The following is a 20,166-nucleotide window of genomic DNA, read 5'->3' as shown; positions in this document are numbered from 1 at the left end:
CCTCTCTCTCTCTCACACACACACACACACACACACACACACACATATGCAGATAAAAATATGGCAAGCTTGTCTCTCTGTTAGTCTTTGCATGTGACACTGCCAACAGCCATCACTGTGCATCACTGTGCATATATATTTAGAACACTTTGTAAGTTTGCATATGTCCATGCTTATGAGTGTGTGAGCATGTGTGTGTTATCAGCAAGGAACTGAGCCAGTCACCCACTGTAAGCTGCAGTCAGCACACATGCCATTTACACAAGCACTCTGTAATTGAGGAAAACAAGATACCTACCAAAGAGGAATATAGTTTCAAAAAAAAAAAAAGGAGAGAGAAGAAAATGTAGGAAAGGTTTTTATGCATGCATGTGTGATCCCGTGTGGTTTTTCTAGTTCTGGACCGTGACACTTTATCCGTCCTCTATTAGAATCCCTGAATCCAAACTTGTGGTATTCAATCATTTTGATTAAAAGCCGCAGTCTCTAACAGAAGTGTTGGGAGTGGAGCTGCACGGCGGCCCGCCACGTTTGAGAATTCATATATTTTCATAAACTTTTAACAATGTCAATGAGACACGTCTTCAATCTTTGGCCGCGCGACGGCAGGGCATTCAATCTTTCTTTAGCTTTTCGACAGAAAATTTGAATACGAGTGCAGTGTTATTAATGTGACAGTTCATATGGAGGGCTTCATGGGGGGATTTGTGAGGGGGTTTTTTATTAGTTTTGGAGACACTTGAAGCAGAGAGAGAAGGAAGGGGAAGAAACATGCTCTATTAGGTCAAATACAGCTGGAGGGGCCTTCTCTGCTTCTCCAGCTAGCAGTGACGTTATCATTTTAATTTTGCACGCCCAATTAACAACACTAACTAACCAGGGACATTAAATCTGCTGCCGCTTGAATATTAGAAAAGCAAGTACAATTTTTTTTTGTCATGTTGTGGACCTCTTATTTATTTTATCATTTTGTTTGGTTTTGGGTTGCTGTTTTTTTTTTGTTTTTTTTTTGAACTGCAGTCAGGTCAATATTTCTGTCATGCTGATTTATTCAGGGGCATACCTATCCCTGCTCTGATTAAGTTTTAACTGGTAAGGTGAAGCATGTGACTGTATGTTGTGAAATCAACAACACAGATTTTGCTGCTGGAAAAAACAACAACTTCACATAAATTCAGATTTGGTTTTATTTGAATGTGACTCTCTCATGAGTGATTGAAGCAAAATGACTTTGAGTGTATCACATGTGGATTGATAGGAAGTTAAATTTAGCCCAATGCAGTACAGTGCATCTGATTGCCCTTGCTACCGTAAAGAGCAAAGTCTGGCTAATATGAAATGGTTTGTCAATGCCAGATCAATGTGTACATCTTAAATGAACGCACTATGGCTGCATAATCCATAACAGTAGGTAGGGTAGAGCAGTACACCACTATATTGAGTGTCTTTTGTCTTTGACACATCTTTGGTGTCATGGGTGGTGCCATGGAGGCGCCTTAGAAACAGGCCAGTCCCCATTCATATAGCTTTTATTACCATTCTCTGGTTACACGCCATAATAACGCAGGGTATTTTATCAGCATTAACGTCACTGGTGGAGATATCCATCTGTCAATATGCAAACCTGCCTATTGACCATCCTCATGTTTATGGGATCTCCATATGTATATTTGTATTATATATGTGTTTTTGCCTGCCTTCCTTTGTATCCACATATCACTGTCTGTGCATGCAGTATATTTGTCAATTTAGACAAACTCAAGCACTCATGTCAACACACCCAAAGCAAAAAAAGAAAAAACCAACAAAAAATCATATCATCTTACTTACTGTTTGTCAGACCGAATTGCTCTGATCCTTTTTTTTTTCCATCTGGGTTTTCTGATAAAAGCCTTTGAGCTTTCACTTTTATCCTAACAGTATGGAAATAGAAAAAAAAAAAAAAAACACTTTTTGTGGTGCCACAGCACTGGAAAAAATATTGTAAAAGGTCGTAATCATTTCTTAACCAAAACTGTTTGGTTGAACCATCCCCACCACGACAGAAGAGTGAAAAGGAATTGACAGCACAAACGTGACTTTTAAATAAGTCTTGAGACCCTTTTGTCCCATAAACCACAGACGCTCCATCATAAGCAGTTGCTTCAGTACAAAGCTCCTAGAATGTATTTTTCCCAAGATGTAAACAGAGACGCAGTTTACGCTGTTTCTCTCAACAGTGGCCCTGTTCACATGTTGATGGTGAATTTTTAGGATGGTAAGCATTGCAAAAAAAAATAAATAAATCCTCTGAAATCTCAGAGGTGGATGTTTCAGGACCTTGGCAAATTAAATCACAACTATCTCCTTGACATCAATGGAGTGAAGAGCAGTCCTTTTAAAATAACATATGTTGCATCAATGCCCCATGTTTGGGATATCTAAGGCCAGTATCAGCCACACATATCCATCTGACCCCTGTGCTCATTTTTACTTGCACCTGAGCGTCTGCTTTTCTTCAGTGCTGTGTTTCTGTGCATGCTCCACTTAGTTGCACACTGTCTCACACACATCCTAGGTGCTTCTCTCTCTGTCTCTCACTTTCTCTTTCTCTCTTCTCTCCTTCTTGCTCTCACTTTTTCTATTTTAAATGGTCATATGGTCAATTGTCATATACATGTGTGTATATATATATATATATATATATATATATATATATATAATAATAATAATAATACGTTCACTTGTGGACCTTCCCCAGTCCTGAGCTGAGTTTCTCCCAGCTTCTGCTGCGTATTGCCGACCTGTTGTCAGGAGAATGGATGGAGTCCGTCCCCTCTAGTGAAAACCTGGCCAGACGCTGAGCGCTAACCCACTGGATAACAGATAGACACAGACACCCCACATCCCTTTTGGGGATTTGAAAGGGGGGGTTCAGAGTCTGTCTGTGTGTGTTTTGTCTCTGTGTATGCGTGCGTGTGTGTTCTAAGAGCAATCCTGTGGTCATTTGTAACCCTGGCACTCTCATAGCACCTGCTGCCCAACCCAGGCAGCCTAGTAATGATGCAGACTGATGATGTTAATAAGAAGAGGTGCCCCCCTCGGCTACAAAGCTCAGGCAGGACACACTTACCCACTTATCCGCACACAGCATGCACGGACTTACATACACAAACGTTATATACATGAGCAGACTCAAAACAAACAAATGTACATTAAATCCTTTTGCAGCCGTGTGTAATCACACAGTGCCTTCATGCACACACATACAGTGCATTACATCCAGGATTCTTCAGGACGCCTCTGTTTCTTCTCCTCAAGGTGGGAGGCAGTTGAGCTAAGGAACACTACCTCCCTATCTATACAGAGATACAGAAATAATAATGGAAATAAAAATGTGTTGGCGTATGTGGTGAAAATCTTTCCGCTGGAAGGAAGAAAAGGGAATTATCACATATAGTGATGTCTTCATGCATGTAGCAATACTCTGTCTCTTTTTATTTAAGAGATAAACATCAGTAATTGGTGGTTGATTTACGGTCTCCAGGCTGCATTCACTACAGGTACATACTGTATATACAGCCGTTCTCTTTTAATCTGTGAGCGTGCTTTGGTCTAACAGGATTCCAATGTTTGTTTGTGGTCTCGAGAACTTAATCTCTTCTCTCAGTCATGATGCTGCTGTGTAGTAAAAGCTGGCTGGAAACCAGCTAGTACAGGTTGGTAGTTACTTTATGTCTCCCCCTGCAGTGTCTTCCTTTTTTATTTTGTCTCACAATTCGGGAGAATTGATGGAGTCTCTGTGTTTATTCCAGCAATGTCAGCACAGCACACAAACACTTTAACTCTCTCACTCCCTTTCTCGTCCTCTGTCGCTCTCGTTCCTTTCTCACGAGGTAAACATATTTTGCAGAAAAGCTGACGGAGAGCTTGTTTTAACAACCTCAAGGTCAGCAAGTCAAAGCCTGCAGTTGTCACGCCAGCCTCGCTGTTTGTCGGTGGCCTCTGTGTATGTGTGCGACTGTGCACGTGTGTTACAACAGTATGGCATCTCCATGGCAGATTTATACCTCACCATGCACCTTCAATAATTCAATAACGGTGCTTGCGTCTCCTTCCCAGCTCCCAGTGTCATTATGGAACAGGGCTAAATGCCACTAGGCCGAGTCCATCGCTCCGTCTGCGTCTCTCTACTGCAGAGCCACAGCACATGCAGTGTGCCCACACATCCAAAATCACACTGTGGTGCACTCTTCTGCTACCCCACTTTCGGTCAAGCTCCTGCAGCTTTGCAGGCTGTTTCCTGCTCCAAATATTGCTAAAAGCCTGCTATATTTGTCATATTAGTAAACCTGTTCATTTCCAGCCACAACCTGGTAATTTTGATCAACCTCACCACCTCTGTTTCCCTTCTACACAAATAACGCTCTATGGTGACTGCAGTCGCATCCAACTACGATGAGTATCAAAATCGGTCAGTTCTTTGGTTCCCTCGGCTCTTTTATGGCCTGCCAATGCCTCCTCCCTGCGGTGCAAGGCTGTTTTAACCCTTCTGACCCGTCTCCCAACCCTGCTTAGCTTTATCCTGGACATCCGTGACTCCTCTGGTATTACGGAGCTCCTTCAATCTCTCCCATCGATCCAGCTCCTCCTCTGTTGCTATGTGCTTCAACCTCTCTCTGACCCATCCTCTACTGCCTCATAGTCCTGTCTAGTAATGTGCCCTGTGCAATGCCCTCCCCTTGTATATGTGTGTGTGTGTGTTCAGCACTGACCTGAGTGATGAGTGGTGACCCTCTGGCTGGCGCCTGGCGTCCTCCTCACTCCTATTGATTAGATCTGAGGTTTCATACAGTAGCCGCCTCACGTGACTCTGTCATTTACTGTCTCTCCACTGTCTCCAACCTGTCTTGCATTCACACACGCACCCACGCACACACACACACACACACACATATGCGCATACATTCATTCAGTCACTTTCAAAGTACACGTGTTCGTGATGAGCTTGTTCTCAGCTGCACTAATAAATGTGAAAGGGGTTAAAGTCCCAGATTCCATATTGCTTGTATGAACATACAGAGGCATCCTGGAAAATGAGTTTAATTAAGAGACAACAGATGTGGCATGCTAACTGCTTGTATCATTTAGCTTATAGCTACAGAATGAGTCAGCAGCAGAGCAAAGTGTGAGTGAGGGATCACAGCGAAAACGAGGATACAGCTGTCGATGTTAATACACATCTTAGGGTTTGATTTGATTTGATGGAGTGCGGTTTATGAGTCTTTCATTTCACAATGTGCCAGGTTGTTTCCTGCCCTCACAGCCTTTGGTAAACAGCGTCCCCAGAAAACTAGACCTTTATGTGTGTGTGTGTGTGTGTGTGTGTGTGTGTGTGTGTGTGTGCGTGCGTGCGTGTGTGCGTGAACCCCTTCCACTCAGTCTTTGCCACAGTAATGCTCAGGTTAAGTGTAGTTGCAGGCTATTATACATCATTAGGGTAAGTAAGGCTCAGGCAGCGCAGCAAGAGAAATGGACTCTTTCAGATGCTTCATTCCTCACCGGCCATAGCTGAAATAGGACCTGACGTCACACACACACACACACACACACGCTGAAACACACCTGCTCATATATACACATGCTTGCGTACAGGCACAAGCTGCTGCACAGAAAAAGCAGTAAGTCACTTATCCAGTCAGTCAGTCACAAATCACCCTGTCAATCAACCGGTTTATAGATGCTAAAGCCTCCTGATCGCTGCTAGTCAGTCAGTCCTGCCTGCCACTCGCCTGCCACAGCAGAAATTAAAGCCTCCATAATGGAGAGATGTGAGTGTTTTATTATGTTTTCACATTTTATGATACATGCTAACACCAGCCATACTGGATTAAGAGTGTGGCAATTTCTTCTAACCATATCAATTAGAGTCAAGCTGATAGATGAGCAGGAGCTAGAGACTAAAGACCCAGTGTGATATATGGGGTGTGGTCTGTTTATTAATCATCCTGGTACTAATTAATTAATTATTTGTTATTATTACTCATTTTAATGTTTTAATCCAAACTTTTCCTTTAAAGGCAAGAAAATCAAATTAGGGGGAAAAAAAATCTACTCTCAACCATTCGGATATGAGAATGATCATATTCAAAAAGAATGTAAGTGAAATATCCCCTGTTATCTCCCATTGAGCTTGTTGTATTTGCTATGCAGAAGGGTACAGCAATGTCCTCTCTGAACAGACCTCCAGCTGGGTTTAAAGACTGTGTCCGACTGGACGGCAGAGCCACAGGAATGTGTCGGTGATAGATGAAGAAGGCCAGGAAAAAGACTAATTGTTCTCATTACAGAACAAATAAAAATCAATACTTCTCAAAGCGAGGGGGAGGTTGTAGTGGCCTTGAAGGGCACTGTAGTTATTGCATAGGAGTGGATTTTGTTGGAATTACAAGTGGTGGCGAAGGCGCAATGGAACCGATCACATTTGAATGCTAATTCCGATAAAGGACAGTTAGATTAATAGATGTGGTGGTTCAGCGCTGGTCCTTCCCCCAATAAAAGCGGTGGGGGTGTTTGAGATTGAAGCTTTAAATGCAATTAAATGAGAAAACACATGGCAAAAAAGGGGCGATATTTCCCCAATTTTTTCAAATTAAAGCAGGAAATTTCATTATCGGGGGAGCATATTTTACACAGGCAATTACAAGGTTAATACATCTTCAGCATGCCCCCTTAAAGTTCTCATATATTTGTTCAGGGGTTTTGTTCTTGTATTTCAGTTTAATTGGCTATGCATAGGGTCAGCATTGTACACACACACACACGCTCAAACACACACTCAAATAGATTCTTTAACATTAATTCCCCTAAAGTTCAGTCATACCTTAACCCAAAAAAAAAAAACGTTTATCCTCTAATATAATTAATGTTGTAACCTTAACTTGACCACAACCAATCCGAACCTTGATTTAAACTGAATCCTTCAATTCTTCGACGACCAGCCTGTGTTCTCAAACCCTCACAAGTAGTCAAAACCTGTCGTGAGTCAGTCCTCACTAGTATAGCTAAAGTTAAACCGCACATACACACCGTCAGATGCACACATAGACACACACGTAGACTTTCTTCATCGGGAGCTCCAGCAGCATATTGGCAGCAGAATGTGTATGTGTTGCTCAGACAGTGAGTGGCTCTGGTCTGGTTTCTCTCCTGACAGAGATGACAGCATTGTGTGCATGTGTTTCTGAATGTGAGTTCATGCATACATACTGTATGTGTGAGTGTGGGGTTTTTACTAATAATTTCTCCCCCTCACGTGTTCACTTTGACTGTTGATTGACCTCATAGAGCAGAAGAGTGCTCATACACACTGTACATGTACTGTAGCAATAGTTGTCATGTCTTCATCGTTAGTAAAAAGTAAAGTGAAGAATAAACGTGGAAGTTCTTTATAAAGTTTGGGGGGAAAATATGAGTAAGATCAAAGACAGTAAAGTGTAAGATTTGTTTCAGAATGCAGTTTTATGAAATTCTCTTTCAATAAAAGCTTTAAAAGGCGAAACTGGTTTTGTGTGGACTGTAACACGTCGATGCCAATCTCCTCAAAGTTTCCATCCTGTCAGGTTGTTTTTCTCTGATTTAGCATGTCTTACAGCCATAGAGACACCACACTGTATAATAGAAATTCAACAGTGAAGCAAATTGGCAGAGCCACAGAGGGCGGATCGACAGTGAGAAGACAAGCTGGGAAGGAGGCGGAGAGCAGAGGAGGCAGTGTGAAAGATGGAGAGAGCGAGATGGAGATGATGATGGAAGGAGAGAGAGGCTGTGGTGGTTTATATAACATCTCCAGGATGGTCTTTGGCATGCGTCAGGGGGCTGAGCCATCAATCACTCCATCTGTGTAAAATCACGAGCTGACTCCAATATTGCTAAATATTTATACTGTCACATACACACAGGCGTGCAGATGAAAAGAGTCATTCATTAGGGCCTTCTCAGGCCTGTCAGCCTGGAGATGGAGATTAGAGAAGCAACCTCCCACCGCGCCTGGCTCTCCTCTCACTGAGCTCCTCAGCCCTATATATAGAGCCATCAGGACGATAAATATCTCCAGCATGCCTCTGTTAGGTAAATACCCAGTAAATATGGCAGGGAGGATCGGAGACTAAGCTAAACAGACCTGTGTGCCTGAGTGAGTGTCTGTTGTGTACAAGTGGGAGTCACTCAAGAGGGAACAATAGGACGTGTCGCACTATATCCTCTATGGATATACAGTATGGATGGCTGGGCTTTGATTTGGTTGGCATCTGTGATGTTGTAGTAAATAAAAAGTTGGGTAAACTGTTATTTCAGCTGCTGCCAAACAACCAGAAATATAAACGTGAAATCAGCCAAGAGTTGCTGTAAGAAACCGTCCCTTTTATAAACCGGTCCTGTGAAAGCGCCCTGTTTGGAGACGGCTCACTCTAGTGTACTCTGAGGTCTATGGCCTTCGCTTGTCTTAACTTGCAGTGATTTTGGAGGTTGACCTCTCAACTTTATGGGAGTAAAACTCAGAATAGCTGGTAAGTCTCGTTAATGGGTTATGATCCCATACATGTCTTGTGGCCATCTTTGTGTAGCTGATCCACAGAGCAACTTCACACAGGAGAAAAATCTGAACCAAATGAAATAATTTTTCTGCCAAATTTCCTTTCAATAAGCCCTGGGTATGCAGGCGTACATTCACAACATCTTCTACAAAGGTCATCAACCCTAAGCCCTTGTACTGATGCCGCCCCATATCAGCATACTCCCACCTCCATGTTTACCCACACTGCCACTGTGGTCGTACTGGCCAGATCCACACCAAACATGCTGCACCCCATCTGATCCAAACAAGTTTATTTTGGTCTGATTTGACCAACGAATTTGCTGCCAGTATTCACCAGGCCTCTTTTCATCTTCTTTGGCAAAGTTTACTCGTGCAGTTTTGTTTCTTTATGTGGGCAATGATCCTCTTCTCCAGCGCCGTCCGTAGAGGTTGCCTTCATGCGATGTCCTGCGACAGTCTGATCAGTTACTGAAACACAGATAAGTCTTGAGCCAAGTCCAAGGCAGTTACAGGTCTCTGCCATAAACAGTGAATTATATGTGGCTATGTGTTTCAAGGATGGTTGTTGGTGGTATTGCACTCGCCTTACTCTGCCTAAGCATTACTACAGCTGTGCTGCCGGTTTTTGTTCAGTCACATACCGATAATCTAGTAAACTCTCTCTAGCCTCTTTTTTTCTGTCTGTAGACTATCCCTTGATAATACAGTTATTGTAAGACAGTGTCATTTGTAACCATTTATCATTTTATATTGATATTGAGACTGCACATTTTTGCACTGCACTCATTTTTCTTGTATGCAGTATTACTGTACTATCAATTAATACTTGGTGTATTAAATGTTCCAAAATATTGAAAAGTAAGTATGAAAGTGAAAGCAAGTAAAAGTAAAAGTCTTCTCTAACAGCATTACTCCACACTTTAACTGGGAGTGTGTAACCAAACTAATCAAACAGTTGATTAATTGTTGGAGAAAGTACTCTGCGACATATTGATTGGAAAATAATTAGTACTTCTATCATGTGCTCAAAAATGATCATAGTTTTGAAGTTGGATAGAAAACATTCCTTTTTTGGACAAATGCAGTGTAGTTTCTTTGTTTCCCTTTCTAGGTCTCTTAACTGACATCTTTCATCACATTCTGCTTCTGTCTTTGTCTCTGTTTACTCTCTGTCTCCCTCAACCCAATTCAGTCCACGCTTTCTATATTTTTCCGCCCAGTTTTTTAGAAATATTGAAGCAAGCTATTGTATTGCGAATATTCATTTCATCCGCCTTGACGGACCTCATATCACTGCGCAGGCCGGGCTTTGGCAACAAAAAGACATCAGCAGCATCATCTTCACACTGTAATTATGAGAAATGGGGGAAATTTCATTTTGATTAGCGAAAAAAGCTTTTATTCTCAAACTCACATCCATAATTAATCATTAAATCATGGGAGAGTGAGTGAGAGGGATAGAAGCGGAGGACTCGGTGAAAGGAAGATGGAGGGAGGGATGGAGGGATGTAGCACTAGAGAGAAAGGAAAAAGGCATGTAATTATCTGCAGAAGTTCAACATCCCCTGTAAATCCATGGAGTTCTCTGACGTTGCTAATTAAAGAAGCAATCAAAGGTCCACCTCCAGAGATTTTTTTTGGGAGGGTGAAGAAAACAGGCCAGAAAGATAGACAGAAGACCAAATGGGGAGGATAATGGAAGCGAAAGGAGAGAGTGGGAATTTGGGGGAGAAGGGAGGAAGAGTGTTGCGATCTTTGTTATTGTTTTATATGTCAGCCTCTTCTCTTGGATTCTTGGATGAGGCTCTTACATGCCTCTGTCTAATCAGTCTCTCTATTTTGTTTTTTGTTTTTTTTACTTGCATCTGGCCACCATGCTGCAATCATTTCTGACCTTCATCGGAGGAGTACAGATAGCTGCTGTGATTTATCACAACAGTGGAGAAATCACCAGCACGCTAACAAAAAGTAGCACATTAGTCTGGTTAGCGAGTTTTTCAAATTGAAATGATGGATATCCTGACGTCCTCCTAGGCCACAAAATCAGTGATGTAACCTGCAGGCATCAGGTGTTTCAGGCCTTTAAGCATCACTGGAAGCCCTGCTGAGGCTGATCAAGCCTCACTTTGTGCAGCTGTAACAGCCTCCCACACGTTTACTCTTTTTATCCACAGCCAACCAGATAAATTCTCAGCAACATGTGTTTTGTGGTAGATGATGCATTGAACTTGCAGAGGGACTTCCTCACAAGTCCCTAATCTTGTACTAACTGTACTGGCTGACCGGGCCCTCTCACTCTGCTTTCTTAATTCCACATTCCCCTCCATCTGGTCCTCTCAAGAAGTAGCTAGCTCCAACATGGTGTTGGACTTTGTCAACTCTGGCACAGATCTCAAGTCTAAATATAGTTGTGACTACATCCTGGAAAATACTGAATTCCCTGCTCATTTTGGGCAATGACAACAGTGTCACTTTACTTAATATTCCCTGAGAATGTTCCTTGTCATTAAACACCTGAATCTATGTTCCCTCTTGTGAAACAATTGAGTTTCTTGTAAATTGGCTGTTATGAAATTGCAATAACATGCAAGTATCCATGTATATTTGGGCCATGTATCCTGTATTTTTAAATCTAGGCAGTATCATAAGATGTTTGTGGTTTTATTGTTTGCTAATTTCATGAAGGTGCAGTTGATTTCATTTCCCCATGTGCTTTCCCCTTCTTCGCCTTTCCTCGCCGTCCTTTCCTCCCTCCATCTCTTTCTGTCTCAGTCTCTCGGGGCACAGACCTGGGGGACGTGAAGCAAAAAGAATTAGTGCGGACCAGATTATACTCACACTTGGTCATCCCCTGTCAGCAGAAAAAGAGCTGAGAGCAGGACACTGACCTGCGAACCCTCTGACCACCGTGTGTTGGTGTGCAGGCTTGTGGGCGTGTGTCCCCTGGTACTGTATATTTCTTTATTGAGACCGTTTCACTGCCAGCGTGAAATTTTTTTTTTTTTTTTCCATTGGAACAAATCCCCCTTAAATTCTGCTGTGGATTATCTTCTTTTCAAGCGGTCAAATAATGCTCCATACCAGTCACCATTCTGCACTGGACCGATATGTATTACTGTATCTACTCTGAAAACATTACTTTTATTTATGGGAACATGTATAACACGCCACCGAAGAACACAGTCTTTGGATATTATAGGATGACTTGTTCCTTTAAGACTATGCTAAACTTGTCCTTTCGTTGCAACCTGGTCTCGAAAATAATGTCTCAAAATGTTGACATTTTAGCTTTGACTCTTTTCAGATTGAGTCATTTGTGTTCATAAATGATGTCGCAATCTGGGGGGTGCAAACGGCATCATTCATCCTCTTTAGCATCTACTACACACAGTATACAAAGACAGGGCATGTGGGAAAACACATTCTGGGCTGTTTCTGAGATTCCAGCTTTCCTGCCAGACCCAAACTCTTCTTCCAGCCGTGGGAGGCTCTAAATAAAGAAAACCAAAGAGACTAGAGACATCAGAAAAAAAAAATCCTCTCTTCACAAGAACCAGAAAACACTTCACTGCCAAATACGCATAATGCATAACTTCCCGTGTATCAGAGGATTTCTGCAAAAAGACCCTTTAAGGTATTTTTTTGGATGTGTTACAGTCTAAGCATTGTGTTAAATAAACTCACAATAGAGGATAGCAAACATAGACATTCATTAGTGTGATAGCATCACTTCTTTAAAGATAGTTGCTGATGGATTAACGTTGGCCTTCAGAGCTACGGTATCGGTGTAACAGCCCAGAAGGCCCTCTGTCAGTCTGTGCCCTCATTCTCTTCTGTTTATTCGTCCTTGGGGTGTGTTCACTGTGTCTCCATCTCTCTCTCTGCCCTGTCCACCCGGTGTCAATCTGGCTGCTGTATAATTGGTTGTTTTTTGGTCGGCCAGCCTGTCCTCCCTGGCGTTGATTCATGGCGTTTGTAAAGGTGACAGTAGCGGCTGTCCCTACCAGACAAAGTAGAGCCATCACCAGCCAGACCTCGGCTGACCTGCTAGTTTGTGCACACACACTCGCACGATGACAGACACACACATACACGCATAGAAAACACATGCAGCTTTGCCTGAGGCCTCACAGGGGAGGAGAGGGAGGCAGGTAAGGTCATCATGTACACAGCTCGACCAGAGAAGAACCTCACACACACACACATAAAAAAGAATAAACACATACACATATGGCCAATTGTCTTTTTTTTTTTTCTTTCTTTTTTTTTTTTTTTTTTTTGATGTATTCCATTCAAATCAGAATTCAACACATGTAACTGGATAAATCCAGATACTGAGAGCTACTAGAGTCACATGTACATGTTTGCACTTCACATGGAGTGTAGCTCATGGTCTTTCTGTTGTATGTAAAGACAATAATCTCTGCTTATAAAGTTTTACGGAAAAAAAACAATGTAAAGAAAGTCAACTACACACAGTGTCCATAGGAAAATGCATTAATGTGTTAGCTTTTTTTTTTTTTTTTGTTTAATGTATTTATTTATTTGGATTTTCCAACTCCCTACCCAGGTACTATGGATGGAAAATAGCAACGTGCTAATACCTGGTACAATGCATCTCTCCTTGTTATGTGTAAGGTTAATGTTTTAATGTGCACTGTCCCTGTTTAAATGTGAGAATAATGTGAGATAATAAATAAATTAAAAGACAGAAACCCTATGAAAATAAAACTATTCATAGTACCTTTGTTAAAAAAAAAAAAATGAAATAATTTTACAAGTGCAAGCGTATAATTATGGAACAACATTACACATTCAATAAGAACACTTCTACACACATTAATGAAATACATACATTAAAATACAGACCTGTCTAAATATATAAGGATGCTCACACACAAACATTGATGCGCAAACACTGTCACATGCAGGCCTTCCCCAGTGACCTGGATACACCCAGAACTGACACTTTATCTACTAAGCAGTGTCACCTTCAAAAGCTTGTACTAGTGACACACACACACACACACACACCTCGTCTGTAAAAATCCCCCACAAATAACCACCATATGTGTGTCAGGTTTAGGGGTCTCCATCATGCTCTTCTTAAGGCACTGGCTTCATATCTATAATTGAAGGTAATCGGCTGGTAAAAGGATTGTAAAGGGGTTTGTGCTGTGGGTAAGAATTGATCGGGGGCTCTGGCTTTTTCATGGTCTTGCCATTGACCTTGTAATTGATTTGGTGCGCATGTTTTTTCTCCCTTCTTTTGTTATAGTTTGATGCAGTATAATTGACTTTGCTTTGCTGTAGTGACTGTTCAAGTGGATTTCTTTGTCTTTCAGAGAAGTGTGTGTGTATGTATATGAGTTTGTGTGTTTGTGCACTTCTATCCTGATGAGAGCCAATTAGGGCTTATTGTTCCATACATTTAAATTAACATGAGGGATGAATTTAGTTTCGGGGATTAAAGAATGAATACAAACAGCACCATGTCCTTACAAGTATAATGGGGCATATGTCTAGGTGTGTGTGCCAGCCTAATTACATGTGTGTGTCTGTGCAAGTGAGCTTACATTCACCGTGAGCTGACCTGTGTTACTGCGAATGTAATTGATTGTGTGTGTGCCGGTGTCTCGGTGTTAAGGTTAATTTCTGTAACTGCTGGTAAGTGCTGTCTGACCGCTCCCCTGGCGGCCTCTCTGAGCTGAAGTAATGCCACTTAAAGGCCCCGGGCCCCATCCGCTGGCCAGCCCATTGATCTGCTGATCAATAATTGCATCTGTACCGTGCACTCAGCGGGGGAAGCTTCCGCGCTGACCTAAACGCAGCGACGAGTGTAAGTGTAACCACACAAATGGTTATCAAGTTACGGTTCAGTTTCAGGTTCTGAAAGAAGTTCCAGCGGAGTCCCATGAAGAAAGAGATTTAATTTAAGTGACATTTCAGTCATTAGCAGTTTCCCTGTTTGGTGACTAGGTTCCCTCTTACTATTGTTATCCCCATACACTGATGACAGCTGAGTGCTGGAGCGTTTAAAGTACAGCGGGGTCCAGCTTTCCAAATACTTTGTTGTCATCAGTAATAATGAAGTACATTTAGACAGTTTTGGACCAGCGATTAGTTTGACTTCATTCTCAGAAACCTTCTTCAATCCTAAAAATGTGTTGTGGTGCCAACAAATTTGTGTAACGCATTTGTGTTTGTGTGATGTAGAACAAGACAAGGATTTGCTTCTTATTTCCCAGCATTCTCCAAATATCCCCTTTTTTAAGGGGGGGAAGGTTCCGACCGTCTCATTCCGCTCTCTTTATTCTTTAGCAATCTTTCTCTCTGACTTTTTCCATTCATCTGCCTTCCCAACTAACTCTCATCTCATCAGGAGAGAAAAATAAAATATATACACACACCCCTACAGGATGTTCAAATCTGGGGTGATGAAGATTACTTTTCTGGAAATCCATATAAAAACTAATATTCCCTCCACACAGACCACTAACTCAGTGCAACTTTAAATTAGTCACTGGTTCAGTTTTACAGCAAGACTTTCTTCAAGATGTTTCTGTCATATGTACATAAAAATGACATCACCAACCGTCTCTGCATCCTTTTCTTCCTCCTGTTGTGTTATTCCTCTCAGGGAGCCTCCATCTTGTTTCAGATCACAGCCAATAAAGCTGCCTTCCTCCCTCTGTCTGTCTCTCATCCTCTCTCCTACTTCCTGGTAAAAGAATCAGTCAGTCAGAACACTCAAAACACATATTAAACAGGCATCAGCCTCTCACCGGGGCCAAATCACGCTGTTCAAATGTTGTTCTTCCACCGGGAGCGCAGGACAACTGAAGAGATAGGATCTGCAACATTAACTTGATTCACGGCTGCGGCGACTGAGTGACACTCCATAAACCTCAGCAGGCTGCCGTTGGGCCCTGCCGACAGCACCCCACGGCTATTGTGACACACACTAGCAACACATTGCCTTGCCACCCCCACAGCACTGCACTCACACGTAAACGATTACAAACAGGGGCCTGTAACACGCAATATATATATATTGGCGCATAATGTCGGACTTTAACACCCCAGCCACGTGGACACGTACATACAACATGTGAATGGAAAAAAGAATCAAAATAAACTAAACCAACTTTACCAAACTGAGCATACACACACAATATACCCTTTCTGCCTTAAAAAAACACACACGCACGTTTTAATGTAATGCAGCAGAAAATGCACATACCATAAGTTACTGTCTTCTTCAGCTCACAGCATTTTGGCATAGGCTGTTAGCATTGGCCCTGTAGCTCTGTGTAAATGGGTAACCTGCTACTAAAAATGCCAACTTCCTCTGGCTGTCTTTGGCAGGGCTGACTCCCTCCACTGCTGAGCTTGTCACTTGAGCTACAGATAGAAGAGTCTGAACTGATATTTACTAGACCAACTTGTTGCCTGTGTTGTACGGCACCTCAGTGATTTTTTTTTTTTTTTTTTTTTGCTTTATACAAATGATTTTTGTTATGACACAGAATAGGGAGGGAGGCAGCAAAAATATGGAGATGAATAGAACAGAACAGAAAACACAGGCAGTAAGCAGTCCTGAAGTCTGTCTCCATTTGTCAGCATTGGGGTGTGGCCACTTCATTTGCCAAATTGTTTATTGAAGCTAAAATGCTAATGTAGCCTTTCTAGACAACCAATTTAGAGCTGTCACTTTTAGGATAGTGCCAGTTTTATCTAATGTATCGTTACGTATGCTGAAGTGAGAACATGACCGCAGGACAGATTCTGACAGGCTTCTCATCAGTCGGCCAATGAAACAATACAGTTTTCCTTTAGTAAAGCAGAAGTGTAAGTGGATGTAGGAATTGCTATAGACAGGCACAAAATAACTGGTTCGTTCAAGAAATTGAGCTGTGGGCCGAAGCTATGTTTAACTGTTTGACTTTTACCAGTTCTAACTTCATAGCCATGAGAATAGCAGCTCTGCAGTTTCTGCCTGTCCAGATCCAAGACTTCTCTCTGCTGTTGGACTCATTCTTAACACATTAAGTGTTCACTGTTTCCTGCAGCACTTCACTGACAGACACACCAAATGAAGAGGCTTGTTGTCATCAGCAGACTAATGGTCACTGCCTACCTGGCCAGTGAACGTGAGAACTAAAGCCAGCAGTGTTGGTTTCATACAGGTCAGAGACTGTTTGCCGAAAAGCTGCGACTTTGTCAATGACATTGTCAACTTTGTTAAATCAGGGCATTAAAGTTCAGGGGGCAATCAGTGATTGATGGGTTTGTTCCTGTATGTCCTGTGAGATCTGTGTGATCTTGTTTTTACCCTGGGGGTTCAACCTTCAAACAATTTTCAGGAAGTGAGTAAAAATATGGGTTTCATAATCAACAAATCTTCATACAAAACTAAAACATTGTAAATTAAGTTGATTATGCTCTTCCAGCCACAATAATACACGGTTGTTTTCAGTTTTTTTGTTTTTAAGTTCATCTGTGCCCAGCAGCCCAGGCGTGAACAGAGTCCTCTGTTTCTGTCTCAAATTCTCATTTTTCTGCATAGATTAGCCTACAAGTGTCTGAGCCAGGCGCTGTTTAAACAATGGCATTTCTAACACTATTCCTATCACCTTGGAAACACCATGGCAACCTGTGATCTGAGCGGGCACGCCGTGGCTCAATTAGCACCAGCCGTATCTCACCACAGTCTTCCGCCAGCCTAATATCTCCATATTTCGCCTCCTCTCATGCATTAAGTGACACAAACATGTGCAGCATTGCATCACCTCTTCTGTCAGCCCAGCTCTCTGTTTCTTTTTTCTTTTTTTTTCCCCTCATCATGATTGACACATAAACATAGCAAGTTCAACAGTTGCTGGTACTGAGAACATTAAGAGAGACGGACAGCCACGTGTCCAAACACAAATGCAGAAACTGCCTTGCTTTATTTTTGTACTTTGAATGTGATCGTGTGAGTGGAGCAACAGATTCCAGAAGTTATAGTTCAGACTAAGTTCAGAAAGAAATTGCCAAATATAACATTATAGAACTTTCAGGGTACTCAAAGCAATGAACTTTTCTCCCTGGAGTTTAAAAAAAAACAACAAAAAAAAAAAAAACAACAACTTTAACTTCTGTTGGTGAGTCTGTCTGGTTGTGCAGCAACGGGCTGCTTAAAGACGCTGTTCATGGTGTCATGATTTCTGGTCCTGTGTCAGATGATTCAAATGTGGGATCATGCTCTGTGCATTTCCTTCGTGTGTCTTTCTCGTGGCTTGTGAGTGCTGACATTCATTACAGCTGTGTCGACCTTTTTTCTGTCAGGACTGTATTTTACAGGGAAGCTGAACTGGTCCCATGCATGCAACCTAAATAACGTGGCGGCTCAGCTCAGCAGGTTCTTAACTGAGACTGTCACACTGCTGCTTTGTCTGTATTATTTTTCTACATCAGGTTTCAGGGAATTTTTACTTTATAAAGTGACAGCGGCAGTAAAACACCATAACACTAGATCCTGGCCAACTTCCCCTCGAATTATTTTCTTTTCATACTCTGTGTTTGCACTTGCTTCTGTTACTTGTTTTAGCACAGTAAGAACTGAATAGAAGTCTCTAACACGTGGTGTGATGTGTGTCCCTCCGTTCCCCAGGTATTGTGTCCAAGTCTTTCGAGTGTCGTCTGAAGGGTCAGGGGGCTGCATTTGTTGAAGCAGAATCCATGGGCTCCCCCGTGCACAGAAAGAGCTCATCAGAGGCATCCGGGCAAGATGAAGTCCAGCAGGTGATCATCATCCAAGGCTACGGTGGCGGGGAGGTAGCCATCGACCAGGCCCTGGAGGAGTCTGCTGCTGCCACACTGCAGACACTGGCCATGGCTGGCCAGGTGGCTGAGGTGCTGCACATCACAGAGGACGGACAAGTTATAGCCTCAGGAAGGGAAGTGGCATCCGCCGGGGCCCACCTGGCCGGAGGAAGTACCCAGTTCGTGGTTCTGGAGTCAGGGGAGGCCAGGGAAGATCTGCAGACTGTGGCCAGAGGAGGGGTGACAATCGCAGCCGGAGCAAAAAGCCACATTGTTTCCGAGTCGTCCACAGCTCTGGATGCTCTGCTCAGCGCCGTCAGTGAAATGGGCCATCAGGAGGAAATACAGGGAGAGGCAGCCGTCATTCATGAGGTCTTGACCCCTGAGATAGCCGAGGCTGTGGAGAGTGAAGTGCAGTCGGAGGTGAAACAGGAGCAGGAGGAGGTGCAGGTCATCCAGGAGCGCGGCCAGGAGGAGATGCAAGAGGTGCTGCAGCTTGCAGCATCACAGATGATGAAGGAGGGCCTGACCCAGGTCATCGTCAACGACGAAGGTACTCACTATATCGTGACCGAGCTGGACAACTGCACCTTACAGGTGGAGGAGAGCGTGTATGGAGAGGCTGGGGCCGGTGACGGAGAGGCGCAGCCAGCAGAGCAGCAGGCTGGAGAGGAAATGGTGGTGTATTTGGATGGAGCCCCTCATAATATAGTCCTGGAAGGGTAGAAGAGACAGAAAGACAGTAACAGAGGTGCCATTACAGTAAAGCTGCATTAGGCCAACTGTTCACCAGGTAATCAGTTTCTTCCAGTCTTCCTCTCATCTCATTCCCTGTTAATTTCCCCCGTTTGATTCTTTTGCCTCAGCTTTTATTGTCTTCTCGTGGGCTATAACAAACTCAGGTCAAACATGATTTATTTCGAGGGGCAGTGGAGGAGGGAGGGTTTGGTGCAACGTGAGCGAGCTTGCTATCATCACATCCACCAAGGCTCTGCAAACTTCATAAACGCCACGCAAGATAATGAATATTTTTCTTTCTGAAATATTTTTAAAAATGCATCTAATATTGAGAGAATGAAATGGCTCACTATAAAGGAAAATGTGTATTTTGCTCATTGGAGATAACAGTTTTCTTTTTATGTGTGATATGTTTGTATATCTCCAGCTTAAGTTCTGTTGTGTAGGATTTTGCTGATGTAACTCATGATAGTTTTGTTCACGAATTTCTGTTTTCCCTCTATGCTTTGTAATAATTAGCACATAATCAATTTCTTATAGTTTCAAACCAAATCTTACAGATGTTTTATGTGTTGTATTTTCAAAAACCTCCAAAAATATTAACCCTGTTTCATTTGTGATAATAAAGATTGAGCCAAATTTTTTGAATTGTGTTCAGATTACGTTAATGAAGTTTAGGTGTTGGCTATCAACTGTTACCATCTCAGCATCAACACAGTGATTGTCTGTACTGAACGGCGCCATCTTAAATGCACATGCCACCAGCTGATGGCTTCCATCATGCTTTCCGATCACTAACACGGTCGTAACCATTATCATTATCATCATCATTGTGGTCACAATCCCCCCCCACCCTTTAGTCACATTCAGTTGATTGTGTATAACACACACATCCTTTTTTCCCCAGCAGAATTCAGCATTGGAGGGAGAATCAATATTCATTTAGGTCCCTACACAGGCCTGGTTTCTGATGGAGTGAGTGGGAGAGCAGTATGAAGGCTGCAAACACAATGGCCAATCGCTGAAAGTAGAGGGAGAAAGCACTC

At 42.6% G+C, this 20,166-nt stretch overlaps 1 protein-coding gene across 1 annotated transcript in view; it reads left to right on the top strand.

The window, feature by feature from the left end:
* Positions 1-19,748, top strand: part of znf407 (zinc finger protein 407) — a 136,760-nt gene extending 117,012 nt beyond the window's left edge. Inside the window, exon 10 of the mRNA XM_029505328.1 lies at positions 18,231-19,748. Coding sequence (XP_029361188.1) covers positions 18,231-19,108 — 878 coding nt within the window. The 3' untranslated portion in view covers positions 19,109-19,748. The remainder of the gene's footprint in view (positions 1-18,230) is intronic.
* Positions 19,749-20,166: the final 418 nt, after the last annotated feature.

Source organism: Echeneis naucrates, chromosome 6 (genome assembly GCF_900963305.1).
Source record: "Echeneis naucrates chromosome 6, fEcheNa1.1, whole genome shotgun sequence".
NCBI classification, from domain to species: domain Eukaryota; kingdom Metazoa; phylum Chordata; class Actinopteri; order Carangiformes; family Echeneidae; genus Echeneis; species Echeneis naucrates.
The sequence above is the reverse complement of the archived record's forward strand: the minus strand, read 5'-3'. Positions and strand labels throughout refer to the sequence as shown.